This window comes from Hippoglossus hippoglossus, chromosome 13 (genome assembly GCF_009819705.1).
Source record: "Hippoglossus hippoglossus isolate fHipHip1 chromosome 13, fHipHip1.pri, whole genome shotgun sequence".
Lineage (NCBI taxonomy): Eukaryota > Metazoa > Chordata > Actinopteri > Pleuronectiformes > Pleuronectidae > Hippoglossus > Hippoglossus hippoglossus.
Genome location: NC_047163.1, coordinates 9,081,490 through 9,096,386, shown reverse-complemented (window position 1 = coordinate 9,096,386; position 14,897 = coordinate 9,081,490). Strand labels below are relative to the sequence as shown.

At 39.4% G+C, this 14,897-nt stretch overlaps 2 protein-coding genes across 2 annotated transcripts; both read right to left on the bottom strand.

Moving 5' to 3' along the window:
* Nucleotides 1-936: 936 nt before the first annotated feature.
* Nucleotides 937-5,759, bottom strand: LOC117772784 (zona pellucida-like domain-containing protein 1). The gene is made up of 11 exons (XM_034604234.1): nucleotides 5,555-5,759; nucleotides 4,956-5,071; nucleotides 4,635-4,861; nucleotides 3,778-3,962; nucleotides 3,612-3,684; nucleotides 3,410-3,507; nucleotides 3,241-3,321; nucleotides 2,979-3,150; nucleotides 2,780-2,879; nucleotides 2,117-2,149; nucleotides 937-1,468 (listed from the first exon to the last, which is right to left on the bottom strand). The coding sequence occupies exons 1-11, from the start codon at nucleotides 5,566-5,568 to the stop codon at nucleotides 1,338-1,340; spliced, it is 1,230 nt and encodes a 409-aa protein (XP_034460125.1). The 5' UTR covers nucleotides 5,569-5,759; the 3' UTR covers nucleotides 937-1,337.
* A 4,613-nt stretch (nucleotides 5,760-10,372) lies between these two features.
* LOC117772950 (lens fiber membrane intrinsic protein-like) lies at nucleotides 10,373-13,213 on the bottom strand. The gene is made up of 5 exons (XM_034604562.1): nucleotides 13,070-13,213; nucleotides 12,339-12,514; nucleotides 11,091-11,240; nucleotides 10,771-10,905; nucleotides 10,373-10,662 (listed from the first exon to the last, which is right to left on the bottom strand). Exons 2-5 carry the CDS (start codon nucleotides 12,511-12,513, stop codon nucleotides 10,601-10,603), a joined length of 522 nt encoding a protein of 173 aa, XP_034460453.1. The 5' UTR covers nucleotide 12,514; nucleotides 13,070-13,213; the 3' UTR covers nucleotides 10,373-10,600.
* Between the last annotated feature and the right edge of the window lie 1,684 nt (nucleotides 13,214-14,897).

The window sequence follows — 14,897 nt, the reverse complement described above, 5'->3', positions numbered from 1 at the left end:
GGTTTGTGGCTTTGCTTCACTGAAAAGACAGATGTTTCTGATGATTCTCATAGATCATTATTAACAGACTGAGAAAGGCTTGAGTTTGAATTGTCTCTTCTGACCTTATTTTGAGGGGAAAAAGGGTCTTTAGCTGCACACAGTATTTACCACATCTGAGCTTCCAATGCTCAACTAAATGGTGACCCCTTAGCTACAATGCTGAAGCTCCCCACGAGTATGTTTCTGATACTCTGCAGGCTAGTACTTTGCTAAAAGTAAATATATTTTTGCTTGGTCCTGATGTGGGTCATCGTACACCTCTTTAAATTCAGAAACTACACTTTATCATCATTTTTTCCATCCTCCAGTGGTCAACACAGCTTGGTCAAAGCCTTTTATTTACAGTCTGTGGTCAAAGCTCAACAAATTGGAAGTATTGGAGCTCCCCTGCTGGCTGTGCTCAAAGCTGTTTATCTGTGATAATGTGAATACGCCTCTGTGAGATCATACTCAGACACAGTGGCTCTTCAAACTAAATGCTAATGCCCCCATTCTGACATTTGGATCTTTGACATGTATCTTTGACACCCATGTTTACCGTATTAGTTTAGCATGTTAGCATGAAAACACTTGTTAATTAGCGAAAACAAAAATAAAGCCGAGGCTAAAGGGAATAGACTTGTGGGGGACATTTTATGCCTTTATTAAATAGTGATAATGTAGAGAGGACAGCAAATGAAGGAGAGAGAGATACAAACAGTTGCTGATTTATAGTCTGTGTCTTACACAAATTTAATGACAGCCCAAATATTGTTAAGATATTATAACATTTCAGCCGAGCTGTGTAAATGTCAGTTTGTTGGTGAAATAGTCAGTCAGGTTAGTTGGTGAAATATCTCACCAGCTACTTCACAGACTGGGATTATCCAAATTGACTGATATTAGCCGATTGTTCACTTACATCTCCAAACTGTTCACTTCAGCCTGTTATAAGTGTGAGTACTGTCTTCATTCTCAATTAAAAACACGTTATAAGTAAACTGTATATAACTGAGTACATGAGAACTGTCATTCATTAAATACTTCCACATGAAAACAGGATTAAAACTAATATTTAATATTAATACAGAATACAGATTGTGTGCCCTCATCTCCAGCATGAATAAACTATGTGATTCATAATGATTATAAAGTTGCATGCCTCTAACTTCTGACCCCCGTGTTAAGATGTGTGTGAAATGGAAAAGCTACGTCGTCGTATGGTTGTGTAACATGAAGCTATTGTCTCAGTGACCTGTTTTACTTGCAGATGATGAAGTGCTACACTGGCAGTTTAGGAGATAAGCCAGAGGATGTTACTGGATAAGTGGTTTTCTTCTGTTGTGCAACACGACGTAGGCGCCCATGGCGGCGACGAAGATGGTTAGGATGACGATGCAGACGATCACAGCCACCACAGGGCTGCTGTAGTTGTCGGACTGCAAACCTGCTGGAGGAGGGTGGAAGGAAAGCATTAAGATATCAAACACTAATATGCTTCATGAGGACAGTAGTTAATGTAGCTAGTTACAGTAGGAGCATGTACCAAGAAAGTAGTCCATCAGAGACAGAGTGACCCAGGCCATCCCGGTGTATTCAGAGAGAAACTCACAAACAGCGACAAACACAGCACAGTCCCCGTGAAAACTATTGGCACGGCAAGGCCAGTTGCTCTGTTTTCGATGTACTCTGAAGACACTTTCGATGGAAATAAGAAAACGAGATCAGACATCGAACAGGTCCCACAATCCACCGTTTGAAGAAGAAAGAGCAGAAATACAGAGACTATGATGCAAACCACTGGTGAGAAGTGAGCCAGGTGTAAGTTTGCAGGGATGAGATGAACCTCTTTCAAAGTGATGGAAAGGCCGAATGTTTGAGAAAGAAAGGTTCTGCTTGTGATTCAAAACGTGCAGCACAAGAGCATCTGTGAAGAGATGATTTGGGCTTGTGTGGTGCGTTTTCAACAGGATTTCTAATCTAAAAGAGACTGCAGCAATAGACTGGAAAGACCAGCACAAATGAAGAATTCAACAGTTAGTTGCATGCTTGATGCGATTAATGAAAGTTGCAGCAAAAGAGTAAATGTTCTTACTTTGAGAAGCGTAGGACGCTGGACGAGGCTCCTCTGAAAAGTTGATCCAAACTATGTTAGTAATTGACAGGCTTCATCTTTTATTTTTGATAAACATTAACTCAAAGGATCAAAATATTAATTGAGGTCAATATCTGTCAGTTGCATGTAAAGCTACAGCCCGTAGCTGGTTAGCTTAGCCTAGCATAAAGACTGGAAACAGAGGGATACAGCTAGCCTGGCTCTGTCAAAACTTGTCACAACTTCTTGTTTAATAAACGCAAATGTGACCAATTTCATTGTGGTGGTTTATGCTAAGCTAAGCTAATCACCTTGTCGCTCTCGCTTCGTAGTTAATGTACAGATATTAGAGACGTATTGAACATGGCTCTCAAAAAATAAAACGAAAAGTACATTTCCCCAAAATCTCAAACTACTGGTATAAAAGTATAAAGACATTGTTTTGCAAGTAAATGTGGAGATGAAAGCCCGGGTTAGTTTTATCTGTTGTAATTTTATATTAGCCACGCTTGACCCCCATTAGTTGCCATTCATTTTCATACACTTTAAAAAATAAATTAGATTTGATGAGTCAATCAATCAGCTTGCATATTTTGAGATAATTCTGTCTTTATACAATCAAAGACTTATTGTGATAGCAAAGGATGTTTGTTGTAGACGTACCACTGCCCAGTTGGCCCACAAGTATGGCGGGCGAGGAGACGGTGGCGGCGTCGGACACATCCTGGATCTCTCTCTTTCTCCTGTTTGCGCCGTCACAGTTCTGTTGGAAATGAACAAAGACAGAATGAGGCTCAGGGCAATTTAATTTGTGATTTCTTAACTCTGGGGGCTCTGGGGGAAAAAAAACAAGTTTGCTCACAGGCAGGAAGGAGCTGCACGAGGACACCTCGCAGAGTCTGGTGACGCAGTGCAGGTAGAAAGTGGAAACTGTCTGGTTTTTGTGCATCACAAATCGGAAGGCCTCAAAGGAGAAGTACGCTTTCTGGTCCACCCCGTTGAGGCTCAACTTAGTTTGTGCGTCACGTGTGCACCTGGAGTGAAAGAGAGGCGGGTCGTGTTACCGCACACAGGGAAGTTTAGTGGAAGGTATTATGTACTCTGCTTGAATACAGGAGACTCACCCTACAAACAGATCATAAAAGCTGTCTACAGCGGGATAGGGGTTTGTTGTTGCGTAGCATCTGTCCAGCAGCACGTTGAACCTTCGAGGACAGACATGTGGATTCTAAGTGTTTCTTTCTTGTTAATATAACGTGTGGTTTACTGCAAGCTGCCAACAAACCTAAATACCTGTCTGTTAAATTGGTGGCTGTAACTGCGACGTAAATCTTGGTCTTCAGGCTGAGTCCTTTTGCTGGGATTACCAGAGGTTCCACGTACTGCTCAGTCTGTTCCACAGAAAAGTACAAACAAAATACAATATGATATGAAATGATTTTTGTTTTTGTTTTAAAGGTATCTGTCCACTTCTAAAAGCCAAAGGAGGTCTTACACTGTAGAGCTTTAAATTCAGAGTGCTGATGAAGCTGCCATTGTTCCCCCTCATGGCGAGTTTGACTCCTGATCTGTGATGAAAGGAGCAGAATTCATGTGCTGCATTAGAAACTTGGATGTGGTTCAGTGCAGCTGTAACCTTTGGTACCACGAAGCATACTCACACAGCCACTTCAGTGTTGTTCAGGACATACTGCATCGGGTAACGACAGGAGAACATGTACATGATCTGCGGCCTGTAGGTGATCATGGCGGCAGACGGGTCTATAGAATTAATCACGCCTGAAATGTTGATGAACTGGACATTTGAGAAGTCGGAAAACTCTCCAGTTCCAACCTCAGTGGTCACCTGATGACAAACAATCAAAGATTTTAGTGAAAACTGTTCAAATCAGGTTTTTCTGTCCTGCCAAGATGTTTACACCTCTAGTTTTTGGTTGGTCTGTTTGTAAGCAAGATTATGCAAAAAGCTACTGAACAAATTTCCACATATTCCACCTTGGTGAAAGGATGCAGTACGGCTCAGAGAGGAACCCTTTACATCTTGGTCATTTTCTTTAACATTGCAAGATAGGGTGGTTTTTTGGCATTTTAACTGAACTCCCAGGCAAATGAATATTTAGGGAAATGATATCTAAGAGTGTGTGCAATTAGGTGCAGCTTAATTGAATTTAAGGGGACTGTTGGGCCTTGGTGGAGTTCTGTGCCTACTGAGTCGTTCTAGTATTAACATTTTTTTTAAATTCTAATGCAGGAATTCAAGGTTGGTTTTAATACCAAAAGCAGATTTTGACCTCGTTGCACTACAGATTCTGCACTATTATGATATCCTTAAGTACTGGAAAGTCTTTATAGCTTCCAGTAAATCTAACAAGATTCTATAACATATGCAGACAATAACATTACGTCAACAGAAAACTTTGATGCACATTAGTTGCACATGAATATAATATCTAGGTAACAGGGTTGTTCAATTGACAAGCACTTTTAAAACAATAGGTAAAGCTATTGTAAATAATACCTTAAAGATACTATTGCAGGCAGAGATGGCACTTTCATTCAAGGGGATTTTGAATTGTAAGACCGGCGGGACAGCGCTCATGTTCGCAGTCCCAAAGCACTCAGGTTTGTTGAACTCATTGTTGAGGACCATCAGAGACTGGTTGTAAAGAGCTTGGTAAACTGGACAGATGTAGATGCTCAGGTCCATGTACTCGGTGCCACACACTACAGTTATGTCCGAGTTTTCTACAGGAGATAAAGTAAAGGGAGGCTATAAAGCAAACTGCAGTGGAAGTGGGAAAATAACAGAGAAGAACATGTTAAAGAAAATGTCACAAACCTGGAGGTCTGTTGGTATCACTTAAGACACAAACGTCAGGTATCTGAGCCTCTGTCCTCAGAATTAGGACAAGAAAGCTCAGAAGAGAGACCAGCGTCGTTGTTCCGAGTGTGGACCTGTGAGAAACCAGCAAAACAATGAGCTCTGACATTTTCACTGTCTACTTTCAAGGGAAAGTACTTTCAAAGAAAACTTTCCTCAAGAAAATTACAGAGTTCCACCTTATTATGAAACACACAGTAAACAGTCATTTGAGAATAAAACAAAAGACATGCTACAGCTTCAGCCTAAAAAAAAATGACATAACATGGAAAAACTGATCCTCAAATTCAGTTCCACAGATTTGCACAGGGAATTAAAGCATTCTCTATTTGTGATGGAGAAGGTAAGAAAAAAATGTTGATAAGATAAAGACCCTCACATTATATCTTATGTCTTTTGATGTAAAGAACCTGTGACTAACATTAAAATTACAGGAAATTAGTCTCCACTGAAAAGAAAAAAACCCCAATAAAATATATCATCTAAAATCTAAAAACATCACAAAATGAATAAAACTACAGTCAAAAAGAGTTTATAAAGTTATTTTAGAGACTCACCTGTAAGTCTCCATTTTTTGCTCTTCTTTGTTGGACCTCAGAACCCTTCATTTATACTGTTGGCCCCCCACCGTCACCCAACACCCTCGCCCCAAAGGGGCGTGAAAGGGAGCATCTCAGACAATAGTTTAACATGTAACATAAGCTGGGCCTTCACCATCTTAATATTTCAAGTACATTTTTATAACAAGTCATGTACAATAAACTTCACGCAGTTCAACACGTCAAGTGGCTCCACCCCGCCCCGTATTGATGGAACTGATTTTTTTAGAAGTTTCTTTCAAAACACTCTTTGTTTCCTGCTGTTTTGTATGTAACAGGGTGTAACAGTACCATCACACTGTTATGTCACACATCACACCATGCAATGTTAATGGCTGAGGATAATGTTATTCAATGGAAAAACACTTGATTACTGTCCTGGGTATGGACAAGCAGACTGTCGTGTAGCAACTACAATGTGTACCAAAAAACAATGATTCAAGAAACAACATTTCATGGTCCTATGAAAGAACAGGATCAGCGATCTGATCTCAAGTGTTTTCTTTTGAGATCTCTTGATGTGATAAAAGTCTCATTATTCTTCCTCAGAGAGCGAGTTTCGTAATGGATCAGTTTTTGTTTTTGGCCCCAGGCTGAAAAACTGCAAACAGAACATGTCAGTACAGTTTGCAAATAAAAGACACACCTAGATCTGAGAGAAATCCAAAGTCTTTTGTGAAGCATCATGACACGAAAGAGACTCCAGAGCGACTCCGGTCCCTGAAGAACATCATCACAATACACCGTGAGGATACAGACTGAAAAAGGCTCCTGTTGGATTACTTTAGACGTATCCGATGTCAAATGCCAGTTTTAATCTCTCCTTTCTTTTCTAAATAAGCATTTGTCTGCAAGCAATGCCATCAGTGTTACTGAAGGCACTTTCTTTTTTTTTACTTGGACCCAGAAGCAATAACTATGGTCCCCCTGGGGAAGTGCTAACACATTTAGGCCAGGGACCGCAAATCTCCTGTCTTAAAAGGGAGTGGATAGAATTGGTGTTTTCTGAGGATCTTAGAAGAATCCAACTCCCAATGACTCAGCTGAATGTGAAAATGTATGATTTTGGCAGAGATGAAGTTTAGGGACGAACTGAATCACAGTTTGTACCTCATCGTCTTATCGGCCGATAATATAGGCCTAATATAGGATTAAATATTTTCATTAGGTGCTTAAAGTGACGTGCATGGGTGTACCCGTGTTACCTCAGAAAGAAAGCGTTGCCAAGTAAACCAGTGGCGTGTATTTTGAGCTTTGCTGTGACGCACAGATTTTAGGTCCCGGCTTATCGCAGATATATCAGTATCAGTGTCTCCAGATTATGTAACAGCACATTTTAGAACAGAAACTTTTAAATGTATGTTTAGGTCACTCAGAAACAGTGTCATAGTTTATCCTTATGATGCTGTAAAATATCCTGGTTAAGCAAACATTAATTAGTGAGCTTTTAGGGTTAAAGACAGAGTCAGGATAACTGTATCCCCTTTGTTTGTGCTAAACTAACTTTAGCTTAGCTTAATCGCCTGCTGTACAGCTATTTTCCAAAATGTCTAATTATCCCTACAATGAATTCTTATCATTAATTCTTGTTTATATTATTTCTTCATGTGAAAAAAAGAAACATTTATACTATTTAAGCTTTGCATGCAAAATCTACTCAAACTGCATATGATAATAAATGTCTGTACCATCATTTGTAAGTGGTTATAAATGTTCTTCTCCAAAAGGCTTGTGGACACAGTCCATCAGAGAAGTCTCACCAATAAACTGAAGAACTAAAGGACAAGCAGAGTTGTTATAGAGAAGGATTTTCCACAACCTGGCAACCTGATGTATGGATGGATGGATGGATGGATGGACGGATGGGCGGATGGAAGGACGGACGGACAGGTGGACGGACGGACAGACGGATGGATGGATGGATGGATACATTCCTAAAGGCCGGTGATCAACCTCCACAACCAAACTCTGGTCTGAATCTGGACTGGAAGTTTGTTAACGGAGCAACAACACTTGAAAACACATAAAATACCACACACACACTATGACATTTTCTCATAGTAAGAATAAACTCTTGACTCATACTTTCCTTTATGTTGGTTTTTAACTATCATGAAGAAAAGAGTGATTGTTATGTGTCTTTCTGTCTTTGTAATGTTCAGTTTAACAGGCGTCTTAGATCTTGACACAATGTCAGACGTGTCTATACATGTCCCCCCTCATGTGTCCATAAATGTGACTCCTTCACAGAAACGTGAGGAGTAACAGGCTTCACACATTCAGTGAGCGTATGGATGCTTACACAGAAACAAGAATGGTGGTCATGTAAGTCCCAGGGGATAAAACAAGTGTCTTTTCTATAGGGATGTGAAACTATACAGTTCAGTGATGCATCCACTAAATTGACTCGAGGGAATATTAGAGTGACAAACACAGTTCATTAAAAGGCTAAATTACATAACACATTTTCAGTCACGTTTTTCTTCCCATTGTAAACTAATGGGCTGAATAAACAGTTACTGGGGTTGTCGACATTTGATTTCTGCAGACATGTAATAACGCAAGAATTCAAAAGCTGATAATAAAGCATTTTGTAATTCTTGATAATTTATTTAAAAGGATGATGTTAAGCGCTGTCACTACATAATACAATTCATTTTATCGTTTGCATTTGATCGTCTATTTGCAGACAAGCCCTAAACGAATGTGTGATGTGGGAAATGTATGTTTTCACTCCACAATATGTTAACAATAAATATCAGTCTGTTTTCTGTTATGTATGCCATGCTTTTGCTGCCAGTGTTACTTTCTATATTTATACTTCTACACTTTTCTTTTGTTATATATTAGCATGTTCACGTGTACATTTTATGATACTTTTTAGATCCAGGTGATCCTACTGTTTCCTTCCTTTTCCTCAGTTGCAGCTTTACAGGGTCAAAATCAACCGGAAGGTGTTGGTTTGTTTTTGTTTAACTTGACAATAGCTTCATTTTCAACACCCATTGACTGTAATTAGACCATGGTGAACACTGAGTCACTCTCTCAGACACATGCAACACCTGAGCTGTATAATAACACGCTGTGAAGGTATCATAGGAGGATCCCACTTTCTTTAATGTCACACCAGGGCACCACTCCTGTATGTACGCTGCTGTCGATGGTAAATCAATCCCAGTGTTTGTTATAAAACTGGATGATCTGTGACCCAATTGTGTTTTTATTAAAACACCCTGATCTCCGTATCTATTCCCACATTAAGATTTGGTGTTGCTCGACAGATTGTGTATTTTAGAGGTATTAACCTACATGTACATATCGGTGTACTTCTAAAATGACTCACTGGGTTTTAACCTGGCACTTATAGGTGCTGTTTAATCTGCCACCACTCCACTATTGCCAACTGCAAAATGTCTCCAATCCTTCGTTTACAGTGTAAAGTAGAGGCTACCTCGTTAAGTAGTTTTGTATTACTTAATTGTATTTATATTCAAAATCTTAGTTTTAGAAATATTACCCCTCTCAGATTGCTACTGTATGTGTCCAGTATTTTGGAATTATTAAAACATGTAAGCAACATTTTATTCATAAAGCTGGTTGAGGTAAATGGCCGACGCCTGTTGCGCTTCCTGTTCTGTCATAATTCTGCCATTGTGGCTCCGAACTTTCTAAGACTGAAAGACTATTTTGGTTCTGTTTTATGGACTCTTTGGTTTATTGACTTTGACCTGGGTTTCCTTGTGTTAAGGTTTGTGTTCAGTTGTTTTCTGCTTCCTGTTTTATTTTGAAATTATGCTCCTTGTGTCTCCAGCTTTATTTCCTGCGTTTGTCCTGTTTTCCAGCCCTTGTTGTCGTCTGCACCTGTTCCTCACGTGTTTCACCTGTGTTCAGTCATCCTGCCTCCCTTGTGTAAATACACGTCTCTGTGCTTCTCTTTGTCAGTTGGTCGTCTTTCCCAGTTCACTGTGTTCATCATGTTTTTTTAACCCTGTTTCCTCTAAGAACCTTTGCTGTAATCAAAGGACACTTTCCGTTAACCTGCTCCTGCACTTGGGTCCTCCTGCTTTCCTCAACTGTCACATAAAGTGTTAATTCTCAGAAACATTAACTCTGGTGAGATCATCCTGATCTGACTTCATTTCCAGGCTTAGGGCAGCACTTCCTCTGTGGTTATTGCTTTGGTTGACAGTATATCCAGGCATCTATGCTGCATTTAGTTAAACCAGTTTATGATCGTATCACTACAGTGTTGTTTTTTTCTTAAAGAGCTTGTTATGAGGCTGGAACGCTTTAAATTGCACAATACTTGAAAAGAAACTAAATAAAAATGTTATGCGATTTGAATTTGTTCATTGTTTTTTCATAACCTCACAGCAGTTAGTTTTAAAAGTTATTCTGCTTTTGTGGTTTCACAGGGTTTCCATGAGGTCTAAAAATGTAGCCATCTTAATTTTATACATCTATATATATATACACACATATTCTATAAGATGTTTAAGATGCACTAGGTTTAAATGTTAGGTCTTAATTATGTTAACATTCATTTATTGCTACTTCCATCAAGCTTTAAAAGGTTTTGGACAAATGATTTTCATGCGTAGTTTGTATTGTCTGGAGTGGTCGATATGACAGTAAAATCACTATGAGAGTACTTTACCATAACACTCTAAGCTATAGCTGACGAATGCACTTGGGTCACAGATATCATGATACACCTTTACCACTTATTTTCATTTTAAGTTGTTTTAATGCAGAGAAACAAAGTAGACAACAAAAGCACTGATGGTATTTATTTTTGCTTTATCATGAATATTTAGCTCAACAGGAAGTGGTTGCAAAGTTCATTGGGATATTGGTTCCTCTCGGCCTTTTGTGTGTGTGTGTGTGTGTGTGTGTGTGTGTGTGTGTGTGTGTGTGTGTGTGTGTGTGTGTGTGTGTGTGTGTGTGTGTGTGTGTGTGTGTGTGTGTGTGTGTGTGTGTGTGACTGTTGAAGACTTTGGCAGGTCAGCGTGAGTTAGAGTTTCTTGGGCATTCATGCATCCTGTAGGCACACATGTAGAAGATACCTGCAAAGAAGTAATGAGATCTTTTAAGAGCGCAACCGCAAAAAATGATGAGTCAAATCCAGAAGTCTGATTTCCTCTTGTTTTGTTGATGTGATAAGATGACGATACCTGAGAAGAACGTGAGCACCACTGCCACCCAGCCCATTATATAGGACCAGGAGAACCGCCAGCTGCCATAGCGTTTACCATAGTAGTTCACCGTCACTCCAGTGTAGACTGCCATGGCCAGCAACACAAAGAAGCCTGCAAGAGTTCAGTCAAAGAAATGAGGTTTGATCAGTGGAGGATTTTTGAGTTTTTCTTAAATCTTTGTACTGGCAGGACAGGGGCACTTCAGGGGCCATTTGAATTTCAGCTTACCGACCCCACCCCTGGATCCGCCCCTGTAAACTGTAGGTTTGCATGGGGTTTTCAGGTGAGTGACTTACAGGAGATGAAGAAGAGGATGCCGGCTGCAAATGTCTTGTCAAACCCGTCGAAGGAGGAGTAGTGGATGAAGGCCATGACCCCGATCACGATGCCGATGAAGCAAGCCAGCAGGGAGAGAATCATGAAGGCCCGGGTGGCGTCCCAGTACGCTGCAGGGGAGAGGAGACGAGGAGACGACCAGGACTCACATGAGAATTCAGAATGTGTGATTTTTTTTCATGTACTGTTCTCACAGGTCTTCATGTTTGTCCTCATGTAGGAGACTGCACTAGTTTGCCATCTAGTGTTTGGCTGTGGGTTAGTGCCCCTTTGTTGCTTTTAAACAAAGGGCGGATGACTGAGAATTCAACTTGAATAATATGAATAAAGTGAGGATAGACCAGAGAACTGCATGTCTACTGAACTGTGTCATTACTGTTTGAAAACCTACTGTACACCAATTATTAAATATTCAATTGAATGTGATTTATTGATATGTGAAATTACAATTCTTATCACACTGATAAAATGTTAAAGTGCTAATTGTTTTTCTGATAAGGTTGATTTTAATTAGTTATTTGATGCTATGAAAACTGAATAAAACGACATGATTGGTCGAAATAGGTCAGTAATTCTTTTAAATCAATATCATTTGCCACAGCTTTTTATTAAATTAAAGAATTTAGAATGTCTTATCCTGCACTGTTACTTTCAGTCTTTTGTTTCTTTTTTTTAATTCTCTTTGTAAATAGTGTTCATTTCTTTTCAAATGTTTCTATTATTGTATTATTCTTTTAATTGCAAATAATTATTTTGTTGCCTTTTATATTATATGTAAAGCACTTTGAATTATATGCATGCAAACTACACAACTGAAGTGTAGTATAAATATTATATATTTATATTTATATATAGATATAGATATAGATATAGAATAATATACAACTATGTAGGTAAACTTGCCATGGCTTTAAAGTCTTAGATTCTGTGTAAAAAAATGTTAATTTGAATGCAGCCTTTCTACAAAAAGAGCAGCATCTGGGTTTTTGTAAGATTTCCTGGTGACATTTTCTTGACAGTGAAATAAATTTACAACTTCTTTGCACTTCAGTCCACACGCGAAACCCCAGAAAAAAAAAGTCCCCGGAGGGAGGAACCCCAGCTGATCAGGGCTGGTGTCGAGGTCACGGACTGCTTGTCATTGGGCTGATAAATATAAATGAGGATGTGCCTGCCGGTTCCCATGCAGAGACACAAACGAGCCTCACCAATGCTGTCTGTGTGTGTCATGCATTTCCCCGGCACACAGTACCGCCACAGGCCCTGGTGCATGTAATTGCTGGAGTGACGGTACTGCATCCAGTAGTCGGTTGCCGTGGAGACGATGAGGAGTATGTTCCCAACTCCGGCGCAGAACAGCCCACCTCCCATGAAGCTGTACATCCTGACCAAAAAAAAACAAAAAAAACACTGACTGACACAAAGAGAGAGAAAACAGTCCGGGTCAAGGCCCTGCTGCCTCAGGTACTTGTTTCACAGCACAGGGCTGGATATGAATAAAACAACATCATTCAGCAGGAGGCCACACATGTCCTGCTGGAGGGTCTGGTTATAGAAACATTACTCATTAGCTGCCAGTCGACAGGTGGGTCCTAAAAATACATGATTCAAACGTTATTAAACCCACAGATATTTATAAAGTTAAATTACAGCCGAGATAATCAAGTTTCTAAATATACCACTAAAAGGATGAAGAATATGTTTAAGATATTAGAAATTCTATTCAGGAAGATTTTTCCAACTAGATCCAGAAAACGTACATGTCTGGAATATTTTATGAAGAAATGTGGTTTTCCAACCTTATTTTAAAGCTGTTTAAGTTGAAAACAATGTGACAATAGTGAAAATACCAAACAGAAAATATTCACATTTTCTTTTAAAAAAACATTAGATTCCATTCATAACATTTTACATATTGTTTTTTGTGTTGATTACATACCTTAATCTGTTTTTTTGCTTCAGAAAACGTCAGAGATTCCAATATTTCGGGTTGTCAAAACACCGAGGAGCCCAATATTGCCCGGGGTGGCAGGAAAGTTTTGTTTGTGCGTAGGAAACCGAGTGAACAAACGGGCTGGTGGGACAATGGGCCGTGTGGAGCCACGACCAATCACAGGGGATGAGTTTTGTGTTTTGGGGAATTTGCTGAAAATACAAAACCGTTAAAGCGCTGTGCACATCTCGGTAATACTGATGACACGGGGCTTTTAATTCAAAATGCTGCACAACCCCACACAGCAAACTCGCAGCCTGAAATTGACTCACCCACAGTGTTGTTAGAGATTATTTTAAATGTTAAATATGGCATTTTGAATTGTGTTTCCAGATTATGTGTTTCGTGTAAATCCCTCTGCATGTTATGCTGATGGTGAAGAAACATCGTTTTCAGTAAATATCAGCTCCTTTCTGACGTTACACGCAGTTCTCTGGTCCAGTCTATACACATGTCTGTCATTCAAACTGTGCAATGGGCTCATCTGCATTAAATAAAACCAACATTTCACTTTTCTACAGGCCTGTTGCATAAATTATGAAGAATCTGCAATGTAAATGTTTCTCAACCCTTATAATAACTAGTTGAAAGACACATGTTGCATTTAGTCTCATATTTTCAAGTCCTCGTCGTTTTATTGGCAAAGCGAGAGGAATGACTTTAATTTATAGAATATAACCCGATGCAGACGGTGAACCTGGCTGAGCAGAGGAGGCAGAGATGGAGCTCTGGGTTTGCACAGTTTGGGCGAAGAAGCTGCAATAGGAGAGATTTATCTTTGTCGTAATGTCTTTTAGCAGCTTCTCAACAGAAACCCTACAGATGTTACACACAGACAACATCTGGACAAACTTTCTGCAGTGTACTTTGAACTGGGTTGGAATACATGTAAACTCTGTTATCAAAAGAGGGTTGATATATGATATATGTCATAGAATCAGACAAAACATGTGTGTGACAGTGAAATTACAATTTCAGATGCTCTGCAGTTTTACACCAGAGTTCATAAGATACTTTTTATATGTTGTTTTGTTTATTTTACATAACAACTTGGATGTTTAGGGTTCATGGTCCTCGTGCTGTACATGTTGGCTCAATGTCACTGTCAATGTTATCTGCAGCAATTAGACGCAGCCATTGGCCATTTTCCCCCAACCTGGTTCATTAGCAGGTGCAGACTCAGTGGTAGAAGCCTGTGTTTCTTAAATATGTATTGTTTGTTTATTTCAGTTAATTTAAGAATAAATATAGTTGTGAAAAAGTTTGTTTTGGGACTGAGTCTGGGAGCAAAAGGCTCACGGCAGCTTGTAATAATCCATCATGTTGCAATAAATGACTGACGTGTGAGGATGTTTAGTTATAATTATATAAATTATAAAATTGAACATCTGCTTTCCTCAGAGGCCAAATATTTTGGCTGGAGGGTTTGATTTGTCGACTGGATGCTTAGAGAGTCGAGTCGAGAGTTGTTAATGTTATCACTCTGAAATATTCTCATCATTTCAACGCCCTTTTTAAAAAAAAATTACGACATCTTTCTATGCACCTGACGATGGTTTCAAAGTTAAGACTCAAACCGCCTAAGTGCCCTTTGTGAAGTAACTCTACTCAGTCTCATAACTATAATCATCTCCTGCTAATTCACACTGAATTTCACACAGGTGAGTTTAAGAGCATTCAACGAAAACCTAAAAATGAAGTTCATGTGGTCAGAGCATCAGTCATCACGCCCATTGTGACCACTAGGTGGTGCCTTTTATTTAGTCTTGAAGCA

What these genes read in the sequence shown, in the direction of transcription:
- LOC117772784 (XM_034604234.1), bottom strand. An exon ending in AACAACACTGAAGTGGCTGT is followed by an intron (nt 3,685 to 3,777) that starts GTGAGTATGCTT and finishes CTTTCATCACAG; the next exon opens with ATCAGGAGTCAAACTCGCCA. An exon ending in CGTGCAGCTCCTTCCTGCCT is followed by an intron (nt 2,880 to 2,978) that starts GTGAGCAAACTT and finishes CATTTCCAACAG; the next exon opens with AACTGTGACGGCGCAAACAG.
- LOC117772950 (XM_034604562.1), bottom strand. Translation starts at nt 12,513, where the DNA reads ATGTACAGCTTCATGGGAGGTGGGCTGTTCTGCGCCGGAGTTGGGAAC. An exon ending in GACACACACAGACAGCATTG is followed by an intron (nt 11,241 to 12,338) that starts GTGAGGCTCGTT and finishes TCTCCCCTGCAG; the next exon opens with CGTACTGGGACGCCACCCGG. An exon ending in GGTGCTCACGTTCTTCTCAG is followed by an intron (nt 10,663 to 10,770) that starts GTATCGTCATCT and finishes ACTTCTTTGCAG; the next exon opens with GTATCTTCTACATGTGTGCC.